At 43.4% G+C, this 16,614-nt stretch overlaps 1 protein-coding gene across 4 annotated transcripts in view; it reads right to left on the bottom strand.

Moving 5' to 3' along the window:
• Window positions 1–16,388, bottom strand: part of LOC141172323 (MOB kinase activator 2-like) — a 39,187-nt gene extending 22,799 nt beyond the window's left edge. Inside the window, exons 1-3 of one of the 4 annotated variants that reach the window (XM_073656406.1) lie at window positions 16,172–16,388; window positions 6,188–6,306; window positions 664–812 (exon numbers count right to left, since the gene is read on the bottom strand). In XM_073656406.1, coding sequence (XP_073512507.1) covers window positions 664–812; window positions 6,188–6,225 — 187 coding nt within the window. In that variant the 5' untranslated portion in view covers window positions 6,226–6,306; window positions 16,172–16,388. Of the gene's footprint in view, window positions 1–663; window positions 816–6,187; window positions 6,307–16,171 lie in introns of all 4 variants that reach the window. The other 3 variants (XM_073656404.1, XM_073656405.1, XM_073656403.1) reach the window with 3 other exon arrangements.
• Window positions 16,389–16,614: the final 226 nt, after the last annotated feature.

A 16,614-nucleotide genomic window follows, 5' to 3' on the forward strand; every position in this document is an offset into this window, starting at 1 on the left:
TGAATAGTAAGACAAGTATGTAACAAAAGATTGTGGTCATGGATGTTATTATCGTTTTTATTAGATTATCATTGTGGCCAACACAGCTTAGAAACAAGAAGAATCCTGCGAGTAAGGCTTCTGATATGCTACTAGGCCTCATTTATAAAACCTGTTGTCAATAGCAACCAATCAGAGCGCAACTTTCATCTAGCCAGAGCAGTTTGAGAAATGCAAGCTGAACACTGATTGGTTACTATGAGTAGTGTGTCTTTTAGACAGTTATTTTATTAACTCTGCCATTTTGCATTTCTATTTTTCGTTATTTTTTTCAGTCACTATATATTAATATAATTTACATTAGGGACTATATAAAATAGTCGCATATATGCAATCAACAGTAATAACTCTATACAGACCGAGCCATACTTTACCGTGGATTTGAAGATTATGATGTTAAAATCAAGACATTTTAGTACTGAATGAATAGTGAGACTATTACTATAATGAGGTCAGAAAAAAAACCAAAATGCCCCCATAGACATTAGATGGTCTTCCTATCCCGCCGAAATTGGTGGATGTCTATGGGGTGTTAAAACCACTAACACATTATTATGACAAACTTGGCTCTGCTACATCAGAACTTTTTTTGAATGATCCAGGCAGATTAGTGGGACAACTTACCATTACTGGCCAGCCATTCGTCGACATTGAGTCCTTTGGGTAAAGCCACGAGCATTAAGATATCAGCATCTAGTATTCGGGCCCCGGTATACCGTGGCTCCAGGTAGAGCTTCTCGCTTTCTGCTGCCGCCTTCTTTTTTATTTTATTGCTGCTGAAAAGAAGGAAAGAAAGATTTGTGGGAAGTTGCACAAAATCATCAACTCATCATCATAAAGAAAGACATGAAGACTTTAAGACTCCAACATACCCATTAGACCAACGTTGGTTGGACCCACCAATATTGACAGATTTGGCCAACAGTCCAGGGCAAGCGCCCGCCTGTATGGAAGCCTCAGGGTAGATAGCTGCCGGCTGGATCCATCGTTCGTCCGACAGCTATATAAAGTGTATGAGGGGGCTTCGGTTGGGCATGCTTAGGTTATCAACAAAGAAACCGACAGCAGGGGTTTATCTACTTAAGAACAAAGAATCAGTCATGTTGCTATCCAATATGGTCAACCCTTCATTAACCAACATCATCTGTCATGGGGGGTCACTCGGCCACCATACATATAAGATAGGTGGCTAGTCCTGGCAAGACCTCAGTTTACAGGCACCTTTAACATTAAGCATCAAGATGGCCAACGACCCCCATTTCACACTTCTAGCTGTTCTTGTCCATAACAGGTGCGGAGCCACAATACTAGGCGATATCCGCAGACGTGAAACAGTTCCATTTCTATCCGCAGTTAATTATTTTTAAGCAGGTCTAATTACCCCACTAATATCACACAAACCCAATATAGCCTCCTTTGTAGGGCTCTTAAAAATTCAGCCATTTGGTACTTCGGTCTATGGAGAGAGCCAAGTGACAAACTAGTCCGGTGTATGGCCATATTGGTTCTGGCTCCACTTTGAAAAATCTTGAAGACTTTTTTTTTGGAAAGTGGGGTAAGGGATAATGCTCTTCGGTAAAACTAGGCTACGATACATATTAAATTAATCAATGCAATATCTGACCGCACGCCTTCGACACGTTCCAGAAGGAAATCACCTGTCTTTTGCCTGGTGTGATCACCGACTCCGCTTCATTTTTATGATAATGACGGCCCGGAAATGATGAGTTACAGCTATAGCCAGAACAAGAAAGTCAGGCAGCATTTTGGGAGTGTAGCTATTCCAAGCCTCACCCTAATTTACCATCGCGCTTCAAGCTATACAGCCTAACTTGCACCTCTCTCCCTCTAATTAGTCAGAAAACTCTCATAAGGACTGGGTGGACCTTCCAGGAAAATCTCCTAATAAATTAACATTAATGAGATGTTTGTTGTGATTAAAGAGGGTCCAAAACGTTTAAAGAGCGTTTCCCCTTGAAAATGAAAAGCATCACACCACTTTGCCTCCTGTCAAATACACTCCGCTCACTTTATAATCAATGGACGATCATGTGGCCACTGGTAAAAGCCAAGATAAGTGGCACAGTGGCCATTACTACTTTATTCTAGTGATGTTTCCCAATGTCCATTAGTCTAATGTCGGCGGAACCCACCAACATCGACAAGTACAGCAGAAAGTCTTATGTGTATGGGACCTCCAACAGATCATTGTCGACAAAGATAAGGATCTGGCATGTTAGATTTCGGACTGCTGATCCTTTTATTCTCTAGAGATAAGCCACCGGCAGAGATGTCTGGCAGCGGCTCCCTCAGAGCTCTCCGCCAAGCGAGCACTTTTGTGCATGGGAAAGTTGGGCAAGATAGCCGCCAGCTGAACAACCATCTAAAGGGTACGTAGAGATGGTCTTTAGACTATGGCAAAACCAATGTGAACTTTATAAAAGGATCCTTGGCAAAAATTCATGAGAATTGGCTCTACTGTAGGTGGTTTTACCGCGAAAAACAGTCGGTGACTAAACCGCAAAAAAGAATCTTCTGAAAAATGCAGCAGTTTGCAGTAAAATTGCGACCAAATAACTGCTAGAATAAATGTATCCATCTATCCCAAATCCTCCATACATCATTTTGAATAGAGTGCAAGGAAAGGTATATAGAAGCCGCTCATCTCCCCTAAAAACAAAAAGGAACGGGTGCCGAAATTCCAACTGGCGGATCCACCATCCATCAGGGGACAGTGGGACATCACATGGTTGTCCAGTCCCAAAAAACGCTCACTTAAGGTGTATAGGGGGCCTTCAGTGTATGAGTAACTTTAAGGGAGGGTAACAAAGATGGAACAGGATGTTCACCAGTATGACCTCTTGATTATTTTCCAGATAAGCGTAAAAAGATCAGCCTGACCGTCACTTATCCTTTTTCGCATTCAACTGAGCGGAACTGGAATGTTAATGGACGGGATGGGGGTCCGAGCTGCAAATCCGAACAAATCTAATGTCTATAGCCAGCCTTACACCCAACAATGTTTATACAAGAATTATGTAAACCCCTTCTGCGACACCGGTCTGCTACAGCATTCCCAGTGTCTGCAATGTCCTGAGGACACATCAACAAATAAACCCATCCTGCTTATATAAGGGCTGGTGATCATATCTGCAGCCAGCAGTCATCCAGGTATGAAGCCATGACACATGACGGAGCTATTGCAATCTATGTTAGCATCACAACATTGTTTTCAGTGCTGAAATTTTACATTATCATAAAATCATTTCTGAAATTCCTTTAAGAAAAAAAAAACAAAAATAGTGCTCAAATGTGTTTTAGCAAGCAGCAAGAAAAGGATTTTCAACTCGAAATCAAGAACCCCATAATTTCAACAGGAACTTGGTTATTGCACCTTGTTATGCCACGAGAGACCTGCAGCCGCTATTGGGCTGCTGCAATCTGGCTTCTTCCGATTGTTCAAAGGAAGAAAGAGTGCAGCAGCCCAATATTGGCTGCAGGTCTCATGTGGCATAACAAGGTCATGTGTGCCCTGGGAGATGGGTATATTTTTTCATTTTACAAGGTGGACTACTTCATTTAAAAAGAAGTTGACTGGGAAGTGGATAACCCCTTTAAAGGGCTATAAATATACTGGATCTCATCTCCCACAGTGGGTTAAAACTGTTTTTGGTGCACATACTAGTATAATACATCAGAGAACTGTCTTGAGAGGAGAGCGGGAGCAGAGGGCGAGACGCAGACAGGAGGAGGAGAGCGGGAGCAGAGGGCGAGACGCAGACAGGAGGAGGAGAGCGGGAGCAGAGGGCGAGACGCAGACAGGAGGAGGAGAGCGGGAGCAGAGGGCGAGACGCAGACAGGAGGAGGAGAGCGGGAGCAGAGGGCGAGACGCAGACAGGAGGAGGAGAGCGGGAGCAGAGGGCGAGACGCAGACAGGAGGAGGAGAGCGGGAGCAGAGGGCGAGACGCAGACAGGAGGAGGAGAGCGGGAGCAGAGGGCGAGACGCAGACAGGAGGAGGAGAGCGGGAGCAGAGGGCGAGACGCAGACAGGAGGAGGAGAGCGGGAGCAGAGCGCGAGACGCAGACAGGAGGAGGAGAGCGGGAGCAGAGCGCGAGACGCAGACAGGAGGAGGAGAGCGGGAGCAGAGCGCGAGACGCAGACAGGAGGAGGAGAGCGGGAGCAGAGCGCGAGACGCAGACAGGAGGAGGAGAGCGGGAGCAGAGCGCGAGACGCAGACAGGAGGAGGAGAGCGGGAGCAGAGCGCGAGACGCAGACAGGAGGAGGAGAGCGGGAGCAGAGCGCGAGACGCAGACAGGAGGAGGAGAGCGGGAGCAGAGCAAGACAGACCAGCCCCTTCTTCATGTAGGAGTTTCTGCTGCTAGAATCTGATTGCTGTTTACAACAGGCAGTAGACAGCCTCGAGAAAGACACCTAGTAGCTAGAGATTTGGAGTGGGTTTTTTTTTCAGAAGAATACATTTTCAGTAAGTAAAGTTCTTTGCAATTTTGTTAGCCATCTTATTGGCCATCAGGTGAATCTACGTTAAAGGGATTTTCTAGCGCCTCTTACTTCCACATCAGAGGGTGAGAGGCGATGATGATGTGTCGATAGGTGCTAGCCAGGATTCATGCATAGCCAACAAGTATCAGCAAATATTGTGCATGCATCATGGCAGGCACCCATTATTACAAGGTCATCAGTATTACCTTCCAATGCAAATGTGGCACCCCAGGGGTCTGGTTTTCCACAGTAATGTAATGTTATGTCTGAGAGCAGGTGGGAGGTCCTTTGGTCAGGGATCCTGTGCATGCCACACCTCCTGCCCAGTCTTGGGAGGGGAAGAACTTCCCCTGTATAAACCCGGGGCTGAGGCAGGGGGAGTCAGACAAGGAGAGTGGAGACAAGAAGCAGCATAGGAAACAGCAGAGTTACAAGGAGTCAGGGGCTGGCAGCTGCAGAGCTCGCCCTGACTAAGAAGATTCTTTACCGGACCCGGAGTCCGAGGCTGTGGGGACTAACTCCTACCCAGCAGCAGAATCCGTCAGGCAGGGGATTTCAGGTCCTCTGGCCCAGAAGCCCGAAGGCACGGTCACACGCGTGGGACCAGCACCGCCATCGTGGAGCGGAAGCCATTAGAAGGCCCCGAGTCACCGGCCATACGGGTGAGCACCACACGGTACACTCAGGGACGTGGGCTACTTACATCAGCTTCTAGCAAGGTAGCCAGAAGAGTACAGTCAGTTTGGGAGGCCTACAACTACGCCTGGCCAGGGGAGATCCCATCTGCTCAAAGACTGACCAGGCCCCGTTTGCTAGCAAGTACTCCGGGAGGGTCTGTCGTTGTTACCAGTAAAGACCCTGAACTACACCGTACCGTCTCTGAGTGGTTCCTGCTACCCCCATCATCCACGTCGGCTGCCCTGAGGCCATACCCCTCCCGTTGGGGGTTATACTATCACGCTGCACAATCCTACCACCGGCCTCAGCGGTCTGCCCTGCAGCAGCAGCTTCCTGGCTGCACTCAACGGGTGGCGTAGTCATCAACTATTTACTACTAATAGACTGCCGTCTAGTTTGACTCCCTGGGCACGGACCGGGTCACCGCCACGAGACTACAACCCTCCACTGATCCGGCTCCGGGTAGGCTCCCGCGTGCGCAACGCAGCGCGACACAGGCCCAGGGGCGCGTCACAAATAATTAGCAGTGACAGAAAACCCTTGTAATATAGGAAGTATTTTAAGGGAGCCATTGTCTGCCTAATTGAGGACCTACTGGAATTTTGCTGGAGAAAGCTGCGGCTGGCCGTACACAGTATTATATGGTGCTTAGTCATAAGATTGTACGATTACGTGCAATAATAGCGAGGTTTTTTTGTTGTTTTTTTACAGAAGGAGACATACTTTGCAATGGCTTTGGGAAACAGAGGATCCTCAGTTTATCTGCGTGTTCTAATAAGGCAAACCATAGCAAAAGTGTTTGTTAATTTTACAAAGTGGAAAAGGGAGATCATAGACGCATCATCAAATCCAACATTTGCCCAAAAAAATCCATTTTTGTAATCCCTTTATCATACATAGCCTGTTTGTTAGGTTTGAAGAAATAGAAGTGTTGACGTCATTGGAAAAATATCATAGAAAAATACTTACTGCTTCCCCAATAGTTTTCCGACTGCTTGAAATACCATTGTGCTGGTAAGTTTCAGTGTAGACAGAGGAGCAGCTGCTTCCCACCTTCAGTCTCAAGACCTGAGGATGAATAGGAAAGACTGTCAGAAGGTTAAATATATCTGTTCTAAATGTGCACAGGAAACAAAAGAGCAGTGTAATGCAAATGACTTGCCTGAAATCGCACTCCCCACTTACAGGGCTGCAATTAATGTGCAGATCAACCAGAAAACAATAGTGTAGCTCATTAATGTCACAAACAACCAGGTGACTGCGAGGGATCCGTAATACCATGATTTGTTTAAAAAAAAAAAAAATTAATATATATATATATATATATATATATATATATATATATATATATATATATATATATATATATATATATATATATATTAAATAAATATATCTTTTTCCCCATGAGAAAATGTAAAAAAATAGAAAATAAAATTATATTTTTTTCACATTTTGTTGGAAAAAAATATATTTAATATATATTTTATTCCTCAAGAGAAAATGTAATAAATGATATTATTAAATTGTATTTTTTTTTACAATCTCTTGAAAAAAAATTATATAAATATTTTTTCCAAGAGAAATTGCAAAAAATAAAATAAATAAATAGAATAATAATATTAATTAAATAGCAAACTCTACATATCCTTAAACCAAAAATACATTTTGCAGTGGTTTTGGAAAAGTCTGACGGAGAAGGGGGGGGGGGGGGGCAAAATGCATTGAAAGTATTTCATTGCCAAAAAACAAAAGTGACTTCATTACGGATCATACTGGGCACTGGAAAATTAATACAAACATCCTTCGGGTATCTGATTAAGCTGGCGCCGATTACTAGTGAGTTATTCATGGCAATAAGAAAAAAAGTAGATCAAAAAATAACACCGATTACAAATATAAGGAAACATTGAGATATAGCAGCAGGTTACCAGGGTGCAATATCCAGATGACACATTGTAAGCAGGGTGCCAAATAAGAAGTCTTACCCACTTCTCATGTAAATATATAATGGAGGATAAAACTTACACATAACCATTAAGGCCGGTTTCACATGTGTAAAACGCACAGCCCGAGTATGGACTGTGATGCACAGACCGGCTGTGGGTCTCCCGACACCTTTCTCAATTGCCAAATATATGTCTGAGGCTGTGGATTTTGGGTCAGGAGACCAGTGGTCAGTCTAGACTCCTGACACCTAAAGTCAGCTTTAGAACAGGCCATCAATACTGCGCTCTCCCCTGCCCTGAAGGAACATGGCGCCCCCCTTTAAATATTTAGTAATGGCTGTGTGGAATATTACATCTCTATCGCCATTCACTTGACTGCCGAATATATTGAGTTATGCTTCATGAATGATGAAGGGACATTGTGCTCATTGGAGAGTGTGTGTGTGTGTGTGTGTGTGTGTGTGTGTGTGTGTGTGTGTGTGTGTCAGGTTCCCATAGATCTTAAAGGGTTATCTCCACCCCACCAGATAGGGGATACCTTGCTGATCACTGCATATGCGTGACGGCTCTCTGCAGGGCTCTCTGGTCACATAGACAATGAATGGAGCTGTGGTTGCGCATGTGCACCTCAGCACCCTTCAGGACAGAGATGCGGAGCCCAGTTTTCAGGAATCGCTCTTGTCCAACCCACAGTGATCAGCAAGTTATCCCCTATTAGTCTATAAAGGGTTATCACCCAAAAAAGCAAAAAAAAAAAAAAATCAAGTTATGGAGAGACAATATTATAGTCCAAAAAAAGAACCGAACAGATCAATAATCCCACTTTAGCTTCCACGCCCATTGCATTATATTATAATCCAGCCCTAATAAGGCAAAAAACGTATTACCATCGCTCGGACGAAAAAAAAAGAAAAAAGTCCTTTTCCGAACAAATATTATATAAATAGAGAAGTAGTGAAGAGACTCATCCTAGACTGCAAAAACATTCCCAGCACGAGTTCTCATCTGGACTGCCGACAGCTCCTGCGGCCCCATAATGTATTCTATAGTCATCATCACTGTACAAATACATGAATTATACATATTTTCCACCATATCACAGCCGCCTGTCAGCTCTGCAAGGCTGTACGTTTCCTGGTGTGCGGCTACGGCGTCTATATTTAGCTGAACATTGACATGCAAAACATTCCTGCTGTACAAAGATATTTGCTGCATTTATATAAAAAGAATGTAAAAAAGAAACTCCCTTTCATTATTGACAATCGGCAATATCAGAAAGGTTTCTTTCCTTGAGAGATGGGTGCGGTGCGGAACACAAGACGGCACATTAAAATTCCTTTAGGGGACTGGATAGGTGGCAAACTATTCTCCGGATAAGGCCATGTTCACATGTTCAGTATTTAGTCAGTATTTTACATCAGTATTTGTAAGCCAAAATCAGGAAAGGAGCAATCAGAGAAAAGTATAATAGAAACACGTCACCACTTCTGTATTTTTCACCCACTCCTGGTTTTGACTTACAAATACTGATAGTGCGAACATGGCCTTACTGGAATCCTCACTGCTCTGCTTAGCTGGAATTTTTTATTTTTTAATGTGTCCGCATATATGCCATTAGAAAGGGCTTCAGTGTCCGCAATTCCACATTAAGGGGGTAAAAAGAAGATGTGAAAAGGGAGTAGAGGGGCATGGTCTGTAAAAAGGGGGCTTGTTTGGGGGAATAAATTATTAGCAGCAAGTTTTATGAGCTGATAAAACCTCAGGAGGGATGTGCAGCATCTGAAACAACGGATACTGGAAGCCTGTGCTAGCATTTCTTCTGCGGTGTTGCTATCAGTGTGTCAAGAGTGGGAGAAGAGGGTTGCATTGACAATCCAACACAATGGGCAGCACTTTGAACACATTTTATAAGTGGTCATAAACTTGTAAAAAACTCATGGAAGAATAAAGTTACGTTAAAACCAAGCACACCATTGTTTTTCTTATTGAGAATTTCATAAGTTTGATGTGTCACATGACCCTCTTCCCATTGAAAAAAAATAAAGTTGGATCCAAAATGTCTGGATTGGTCACCACCCATCTGGAAAAGTTTCCCCCTCCCATATACTAATGTGCCACAAACAGGAAGTTGATATCACCAACCATTCCCATTTAATTTAGGTGTATCCATATAAATGGCCTACCCTGTAGAGAACACAAGAGCAATCGGCGGTGCGGTGAGAGCTCTGGTGTATGGAAGAGACAGCATGAGACAGCTGCCGGCTAAGCCATCAAATGAGTAGAGAGAAAAGGATAGGGCAGCAAAAAAGAAAAGCAGGACTCGAGGATCAGACTACACTTATTTTATTTTGTAGTCTGTAACCATGGAGACACATAGCACTGCATAGGAACTGTAAATTAAAAAAAATAAATACATTTTTTTTAATTAAGATTATTGGCCAAGTGGTTTCGTTATGTGTTATAGATATAATAAAATGAGTTGCAAAGGTGGGTTTATTCTGGGTCAGACCCTACGTATGCAGTCCATATGGGGCAACGTTGCCAAAAGTAAATTGTGGACTTACAGTGTTGAAGATAGACATCTGGCATATAGTTAGACAAACTACAGCAAATACCCTACGAGCATCCTGGAACCTGCGGCTTGTGTCCTGGTAAGGACGACTGTACTCCGCAGAGTGGGTGGACTCCGGCTTAGCTAGGTTTCTTACTTGCCTCGTCAAACCAAATAACTGTGTTACATTCTAGCTCTGAATAAAACATGACAAATTCAAAATCTGAATGATTAAAGCCACAGACTGATTTCACAAGAGGTTCTGCAGCAGCAGAACTTTCTGCTACTCTGGCCAGACCATTTTCTCCTTCATCTCATCCCCTTTTTCCTTTTAAGCCATAAGCTGGCAGTCACCAACTACACATTACCATCCCACAGAATCAAGACGAGGAGACGTTCCAAGATCCGTGTAATGGAAAATGAGGATATAAGGTTTCCTGTTCTTTTCTTACCGACTGCTTAAAAATAGTCCTGCAGCAGAATGGAGGAGTGTGCATTTACACCCGAGTCAATTATTAATAAAGACCAATTGAAGACATGATTGCACAAGTGAAGAATCGGCAGAACATAGAGGGAGGAATTAGATCAATAGACCGTAAAAAGGGTGATTAATGGTCATCAAAAAAAAACAAAAACATTTAAATCCAACTTGGTCAAGAAAAAAGGAAAAACAAAAAAAATAAGTTAACTCTGGTGGTGCTTTGGCCAATGAGGTTATCAATGTGCCAGGACCCATATGTATCTGCTTGTCATGGAAAATAAAGATTAACTAAAACTTATCAGTCAATTCTTACTTTCTATTGATCATAAAGGAAATCTTGATTACTGGTTTAGTAACCTTCCAAGGACAGTCTCCCTCCCACACGGCATCCGGTTTACACCTCTCATCTATTACATTTAACTTCAGCAAAGCTCATGAGAAGCACGATACATTATTACCAATTACACCTTGATACATGAATATGCGATTGTTATTCCTCAGATATAAATCATTTACTTTTACTATTCTGTGTGTGAGGAACCTTTTAAGAAAAGGAAACAGACCATTTATATTTGGTTAGGTCTACAAGGGGGCACTTAGGTAGCACCTTGCATACACTTCATGGTAGGTGAGGGCACCATTACCTATACCTCTTGGTAGAGTCCCCAAACCTTCTGAACTAGAAGGTAAAAAGTATAGTTACATTTCTTCTTGTGACCATTGCATCTGTTTGAAAGTGTTCATGGTGGAGAAGTCCTGGTGTAATATGTCAATATTTGACCAAGTAAGGGTCAGGTACCAGAAACTGAACTTCCACCGGTCCACCGATCCCTATTTAGGAGGACTATGGAGTACCAGCCCCGACGAAATGTTAGATTGAAAGAAACCCCATTGAAGGCTTATTTGGAATCATAGAGGGGGTCTGAATCAATAAACTATCCAAAAGCCAGCAATATGTTCATACGCGAGGCAGATGGGCTACTGAGCCTGGACTAACAATGACGGCACCATAGCTTAATCGGTGCGCTCCCCGAGACCCATCACATATTCATTGTTTATAGAGCAGCCATATTTAGCTCAGAGAGGATTCCCAACATGCAAGAAAAGTTTAATTTCTTTATTGCCCCCAATGGGACCACCATTGGAGGCCATTGAAAGGTCAAGATATGACTCAGATTCATATAGGCAGTACGAGATGAAGACGCTTGAGTACCATTGTCACACAACTAGTAGCAGTTTTCCATGATGAGCTGTAATGATGATGTCCATATCGGGGCTCAACTTCCTTTTCTATTTGAACGGAAGTGAGAGACACGCAACAATCACATTGATGCTCATTACCATGAAGACCATTCAAGGAGATATTTCCCATCAACTTGTAGAGTAGTCCTAGTTTTTGTAACTTTTTGGAATTTCTAAACAATAGGTCAGATATCAAGAAGCTAGACCCACCAATTTCGCCATCTTCCCCAACTCTGGAATGATCGGCTCTTTGAGAGACTCGTTGAGGAGCAGATTTGAGATTTTTATTAAAGTCCAGATTTACATAAACCCCAGGATACTTTAAGAAACTAAATGACCCAGAAGATTCTACATCCTGAAGCTCCTACAGCCAAGGGTTATGTTTCTTGGCATTTTTTGTTCTCTCTTGGCTGCCAACCACAGGTTTAGACTTCAGGCATCTTCATGTCACAAAAGGTGGAAAAAAAAACCAGTCAGAACACAAATGTAAAGTATCCAGTCTCCTGGAGATGAAGGTCTGTGATACCTTATCTCAGTAGGCTCAGTAGACCGGTGTAGGGTAGCTAAAGGAACATTGTTTCCCAGATCTGATGTCCATCCTACAATTTCAAGTTCAGAAATAATCTTTAAAAGTGAAAGTACACAAGAGTGGAGAAAAATATATGTCACTAAGGAAAAGGAGGAAGGAGAAGAGTTCAACGGAAAGTAGGAAAAAAACTGGAAGAATCCAAGAAACAAAAGGGGCTTCCTTTGGGCAGCTGATCTGTATAATCGACAGGCAGGAGATACCAAATATCTGTAAAGCGCTTTATGTTAAGACGTCCATCCATAGGATATTTGGAATTATCGTCATCCCTAAAAATCAGCTTGGCTATAGAGTTGCTGTTTAAATACAGCAGTGGATAAGTGTCGGTCAGAGACATTGGACACTAACCAACGTTAATCCTGGAGATCAATGGTGCCCTATCTGACCCGATGGAAAATAGGTTTATTCCAGTAATTTCACCAGAAACAGCGTGGTTATTGGGCACACCAATAGTGCAGGGTGTGGATGCATGCTGGGAGTTGTAGTTTTGCCAAAAATTGGAGACTACAGCTGTTCAATAAGGCCAAAGAAAAACAGCACCAACCATATGGGCCTGATGTCATGGGACATTCATGTGATAGATGGATGTCCCATGACAAGGCTCCAAAGTGAACCAACTAAATCCACCGTCTAAGGAACTGCCAGAGAAAACGGAGCACTGTACTGCCAAATTCACACAACCATACTCAGATCATAATGGACAGACTGGCCGTAGCTCTCCTGACCCGAATTCGGCAGCCCCATATATACCCATGAGGCTGTTGTGCTCACCGGTCCATACATCATGATCTGATCTGTATTCAGACCAGTGTAATGGAGTGAGCAACTGCCAAACAACTCTGCTGTCTGATTTCCATTGAAAAAATAAAAAAAGGGATCAGGCATGTTAAAGCACAACATGCCCCACCCTACTTTTTGCAAAAATCTGCCTGAGAGAGAGCGAAGGCAAAATAAGAAACATTAAAAAGGTTGGCTAGTCTCAGAAGTTGTCAGGTTTGGCCGACATTTATCTAATGTGTATGGCCACTGATCGGCAATAAATGGGGCAATGTATTGTATTTATGGACACACCTGATGAGAAGTACAGATATACCTCTATCCAGTGGCGCAACTTGAAGCTCATGGGCCTCATGCAAAAGCTTCAATGGGGCCCCAATTATTGAAAGTATTTAATAGTATTGGTCTTTTCTGGGCCCGGGTGCGATTGCAACCCCTGCACATTGTGTGGTTACGACCCTGCCGCGATCCTTTAAAGCAAACTTTATGATAGTATCTAACCAACATGATGATGTAAGTCCCGGACTATACAGGCCATTTCCGACCTAGCTACAATTATAGTATATTGATAATGTACAAGGCTGGTGTGTTCCACCCTGTACATTGCCTAGTTCCAGCTGAAGGGGATGTTAGGTGTCGGACCCCCACTAATCTCTTGGATAGGTTATCAGATGATCCTGGACATCCCCTTTAAATAGTAGCACTATGGTAATAATACATAGGCTACAAAAATGAAAAGTTTTGAGAGCAATTTCCTTATACACTTTGATTATGGAGGTAAGAGGGAAATTATATTACCTGTGATCAAGCTATTTACCATTTTATGACTTTACCTGCTAGTGAAACCACTGATAACGTATGCTCCATTCCAATGTAGTTTGGTTCCTGCTGGAATCTAACAACGAGGAAGTGTACACAATGCAATTCCATTATTTAGTCTACGTCACACCAAACAAGAGGCTCATTCAAGGCTACAAAAATTGGCAATACACCTTTAAAAGCCGACAGCCAAACAAGAATTTAGTTTCCTCATGACCAACTACATATCTGCACAATCAATTTGTGCTGAGTACCACGCAAATCTAATAGCACCTTCTCTTCAGGGTATGTGCCCTTTCTGCATGTTCTTGGCAGTAAAAATGCTTGCGGATTTTACATGCGGATTTGACTTGCGTTTTTCAAATGCATTGGGACCTTAAATCTCATGCTATAACGCACAAATAATGGACATGCTGCAGATTTTTCCGCAAGGAAAATCTGCTGTTGAAAATTCCAGAGCATGGGCACAGAACATGCAGATTTTCATTGGGGATCACGGGGCAAAGGATTACCAAGCGTTTACACTGCAGAAATTCTGCAGCAAAAATGCATAGTGGGCACACAGCCTTAGGGCTCCGTCACACTAAGCGATGCAGCAGCGATCCCGACAACGATACGACCTGTCAGGGATCGTTGCTGCATCGCTAATACATCGCTGGTGAGCTGTCAAACAGGCAGGCTCACCAACGATCAGGGGAGCAGCGATATCGTGGAAAGAATCGTTCCACGATGTCCTGCTCCCGTTACCAGCCTGCTGCAAGCAGGAGCAGGCTGGTAACTATGGTAAACATCGGGTTACTAAGTGCGCGTGTGCCCCTAGTAACCCGCTGTTTACCATGGATACCACTCTGCTACGGTGCGCGGGAGCCTCCGTGCACCGTAGCAGAGTGGTATCCATGGCAAACAGCGGGTTACTAAGTGCGCGCGTGCCCCTAGTAACCCGATGTTTACCATAGTTACCAGCCAGATCGTTGGTCCCGCTGGTCACACACAGCGATGTGTGCTGGCCAGCGGGAGGCCAACGACCAAAAAATGGTCCAGGACACTTTGCAACGATCAGCGACCTCACAGCAGGGGCCTGATCGTTGCAAAGTGTCACACACAGCGACATCGCTGGTGAGGTCGCTGGTGAGTCACTAAAACCGTGACTCAGCAGCGATATCCTAGCGATATCGCTATGTGAGACGGGGGCTTTAGAGTACAAAGGATCAGGCATGTTGGCTTTTAACATGCCCCATCCTTTTGCCAAACATCATATATTCATTAAATGGCCACATTAGATGGTGACGTCACCTGTGTTTTAACTGAACCGAACCTTATGCGACATAAGAACGCCACCAAAGCTTGGTGCAATAACCATATCGTAGACGACAAAGTAACCATCGTGCAGTTTTGCAAGGCCGGCCTAATGCTAAATTCTGACAACGGTCAACTTTTGGCAGCAATGATGCAGATCTAGAAATCCTAGACTGATGCTGGGATAAAATGGGGAAACATGGATTCTAGGCAATACGATGGATTATGAAACGAGCACCTTATTTCATTAAACTACATTACTGTAGAAAGAAAACCGCAACCCTATAGGATCACTGACTAAATAGAGTACAGTCTATATCCTTTATTATTGCAGTCCATATGGCGGATAGACTAGAGGCCAAATATTTTAACCGAGAATATAAAAGTTGACGACGATATAAAATTATATCCTTATAAACAATTATTAATACCACCATACTCCATGCTACGATTGCAGCCCACCGAACGTGACATATATTATTATGGCTTTTAAAAAGGATCCTGCATTATAAACAGATTTACATTCCCCATTCCAAATACTTTATTGGCATCATATTGTACGCACATGGCCCGAAATCCGTAGACCAGCCACATGATATAAATATGGTTTTCACAGTAAGGGGGTATTTTTTTTTTAATCAAAGGTGTAATTGCAGGAGACTCCCAGCATGTGAGCAAGGTGGCAGATGTCCTCCGCATGCTGGAGGGCTGGATGGAATGTCAATCAGGAAGCAGGGCCTCCTGTTACAACCTGCCTCAAAGCCACCAGGTGAGACGGGGCCAGCTGATGGGCAAAAAAATCTAAGCAGCCGACCACGTACACAAATTCACCGTCGCTTTGCAAATACGTTCATCCAAAAATCCTGCTTGTAAGATTCATATCTGTTTGTTTATTGTTTATTTAGAATGTTGCAACATTTGAAACTTTTTTTAAAAATAAAACAGTTGCAACATTCTAAATCATGAACAGTTACAATCTGTACAAACTATATCCTCAACTATCAATACTACAGGCTATACCTACTTAGACCCATCAATACAGGTAATATACTTTTACCCAAAACTAATATAGACTTATCTTGTATAACATGCTGTAGGAGTTATAGAAAATGCACTTTTGTTTTGTAACACAAAGCTACAGATTTGGTTTGCGCTATAAAACCAAGAGTATCATTCATCTAGATAAAATGTATCATGGAAGGGCCCATAAGTCTTGGATACAGTGTAGGGATTGATACAAGTAACTACTCACCCTTGTTCTCCTGCAGTTCCTGGTGAGTCCAGGTGCCCAGAGCTCCTGCTGAGGAAGTAGTCCTTCTATGTCCTGTCCCAGCTGGTAATGCACTGCCTCAGTCAACAACTTCTAAAGCTTTTTGAAAACACAGTGGCAGACAAAAGAGGGAGAACCTGCCTAACCAGAGGCTGTTCCAGCCCAGTCTCCACATGCTCTCCTCCCCCTTCCCATGCACATAGCCCAGCCCCAACCTGCCTGCTCATTCTGGGCTTATTCTCTGCAGCCAGCCTATTGCAGCTCCACAGGGCGGTGCTATTCTATGGCAACCAGAGAAGCATTATGTCACCTTCCAGCGACTGCTGGGCTTGTGGAGACGTCCGTATAACTTGCATACGTGCTATCCGTCGTTTTGACAGATAGGACTCATATCCGTGTTATTCTATGGGGCTGTGCACATGTCT

Source organism: Phyllobates terribilis, unplaced genomic scaffold, assembly GCF_046119375.1.
Source record: "Phyllobates terribilis strain yellow unplaced genomic scaffold, ASM4611937v1 Scaffold_12__6_contigs__length_324123572, whole genome shotgun sequence".
Lineage (NCBI taxonomy): Eukaryota > Metazoa > Chordata > Amphibia > Anura > Dendrobatidae > Phyllobates > Phyllobates terribilis.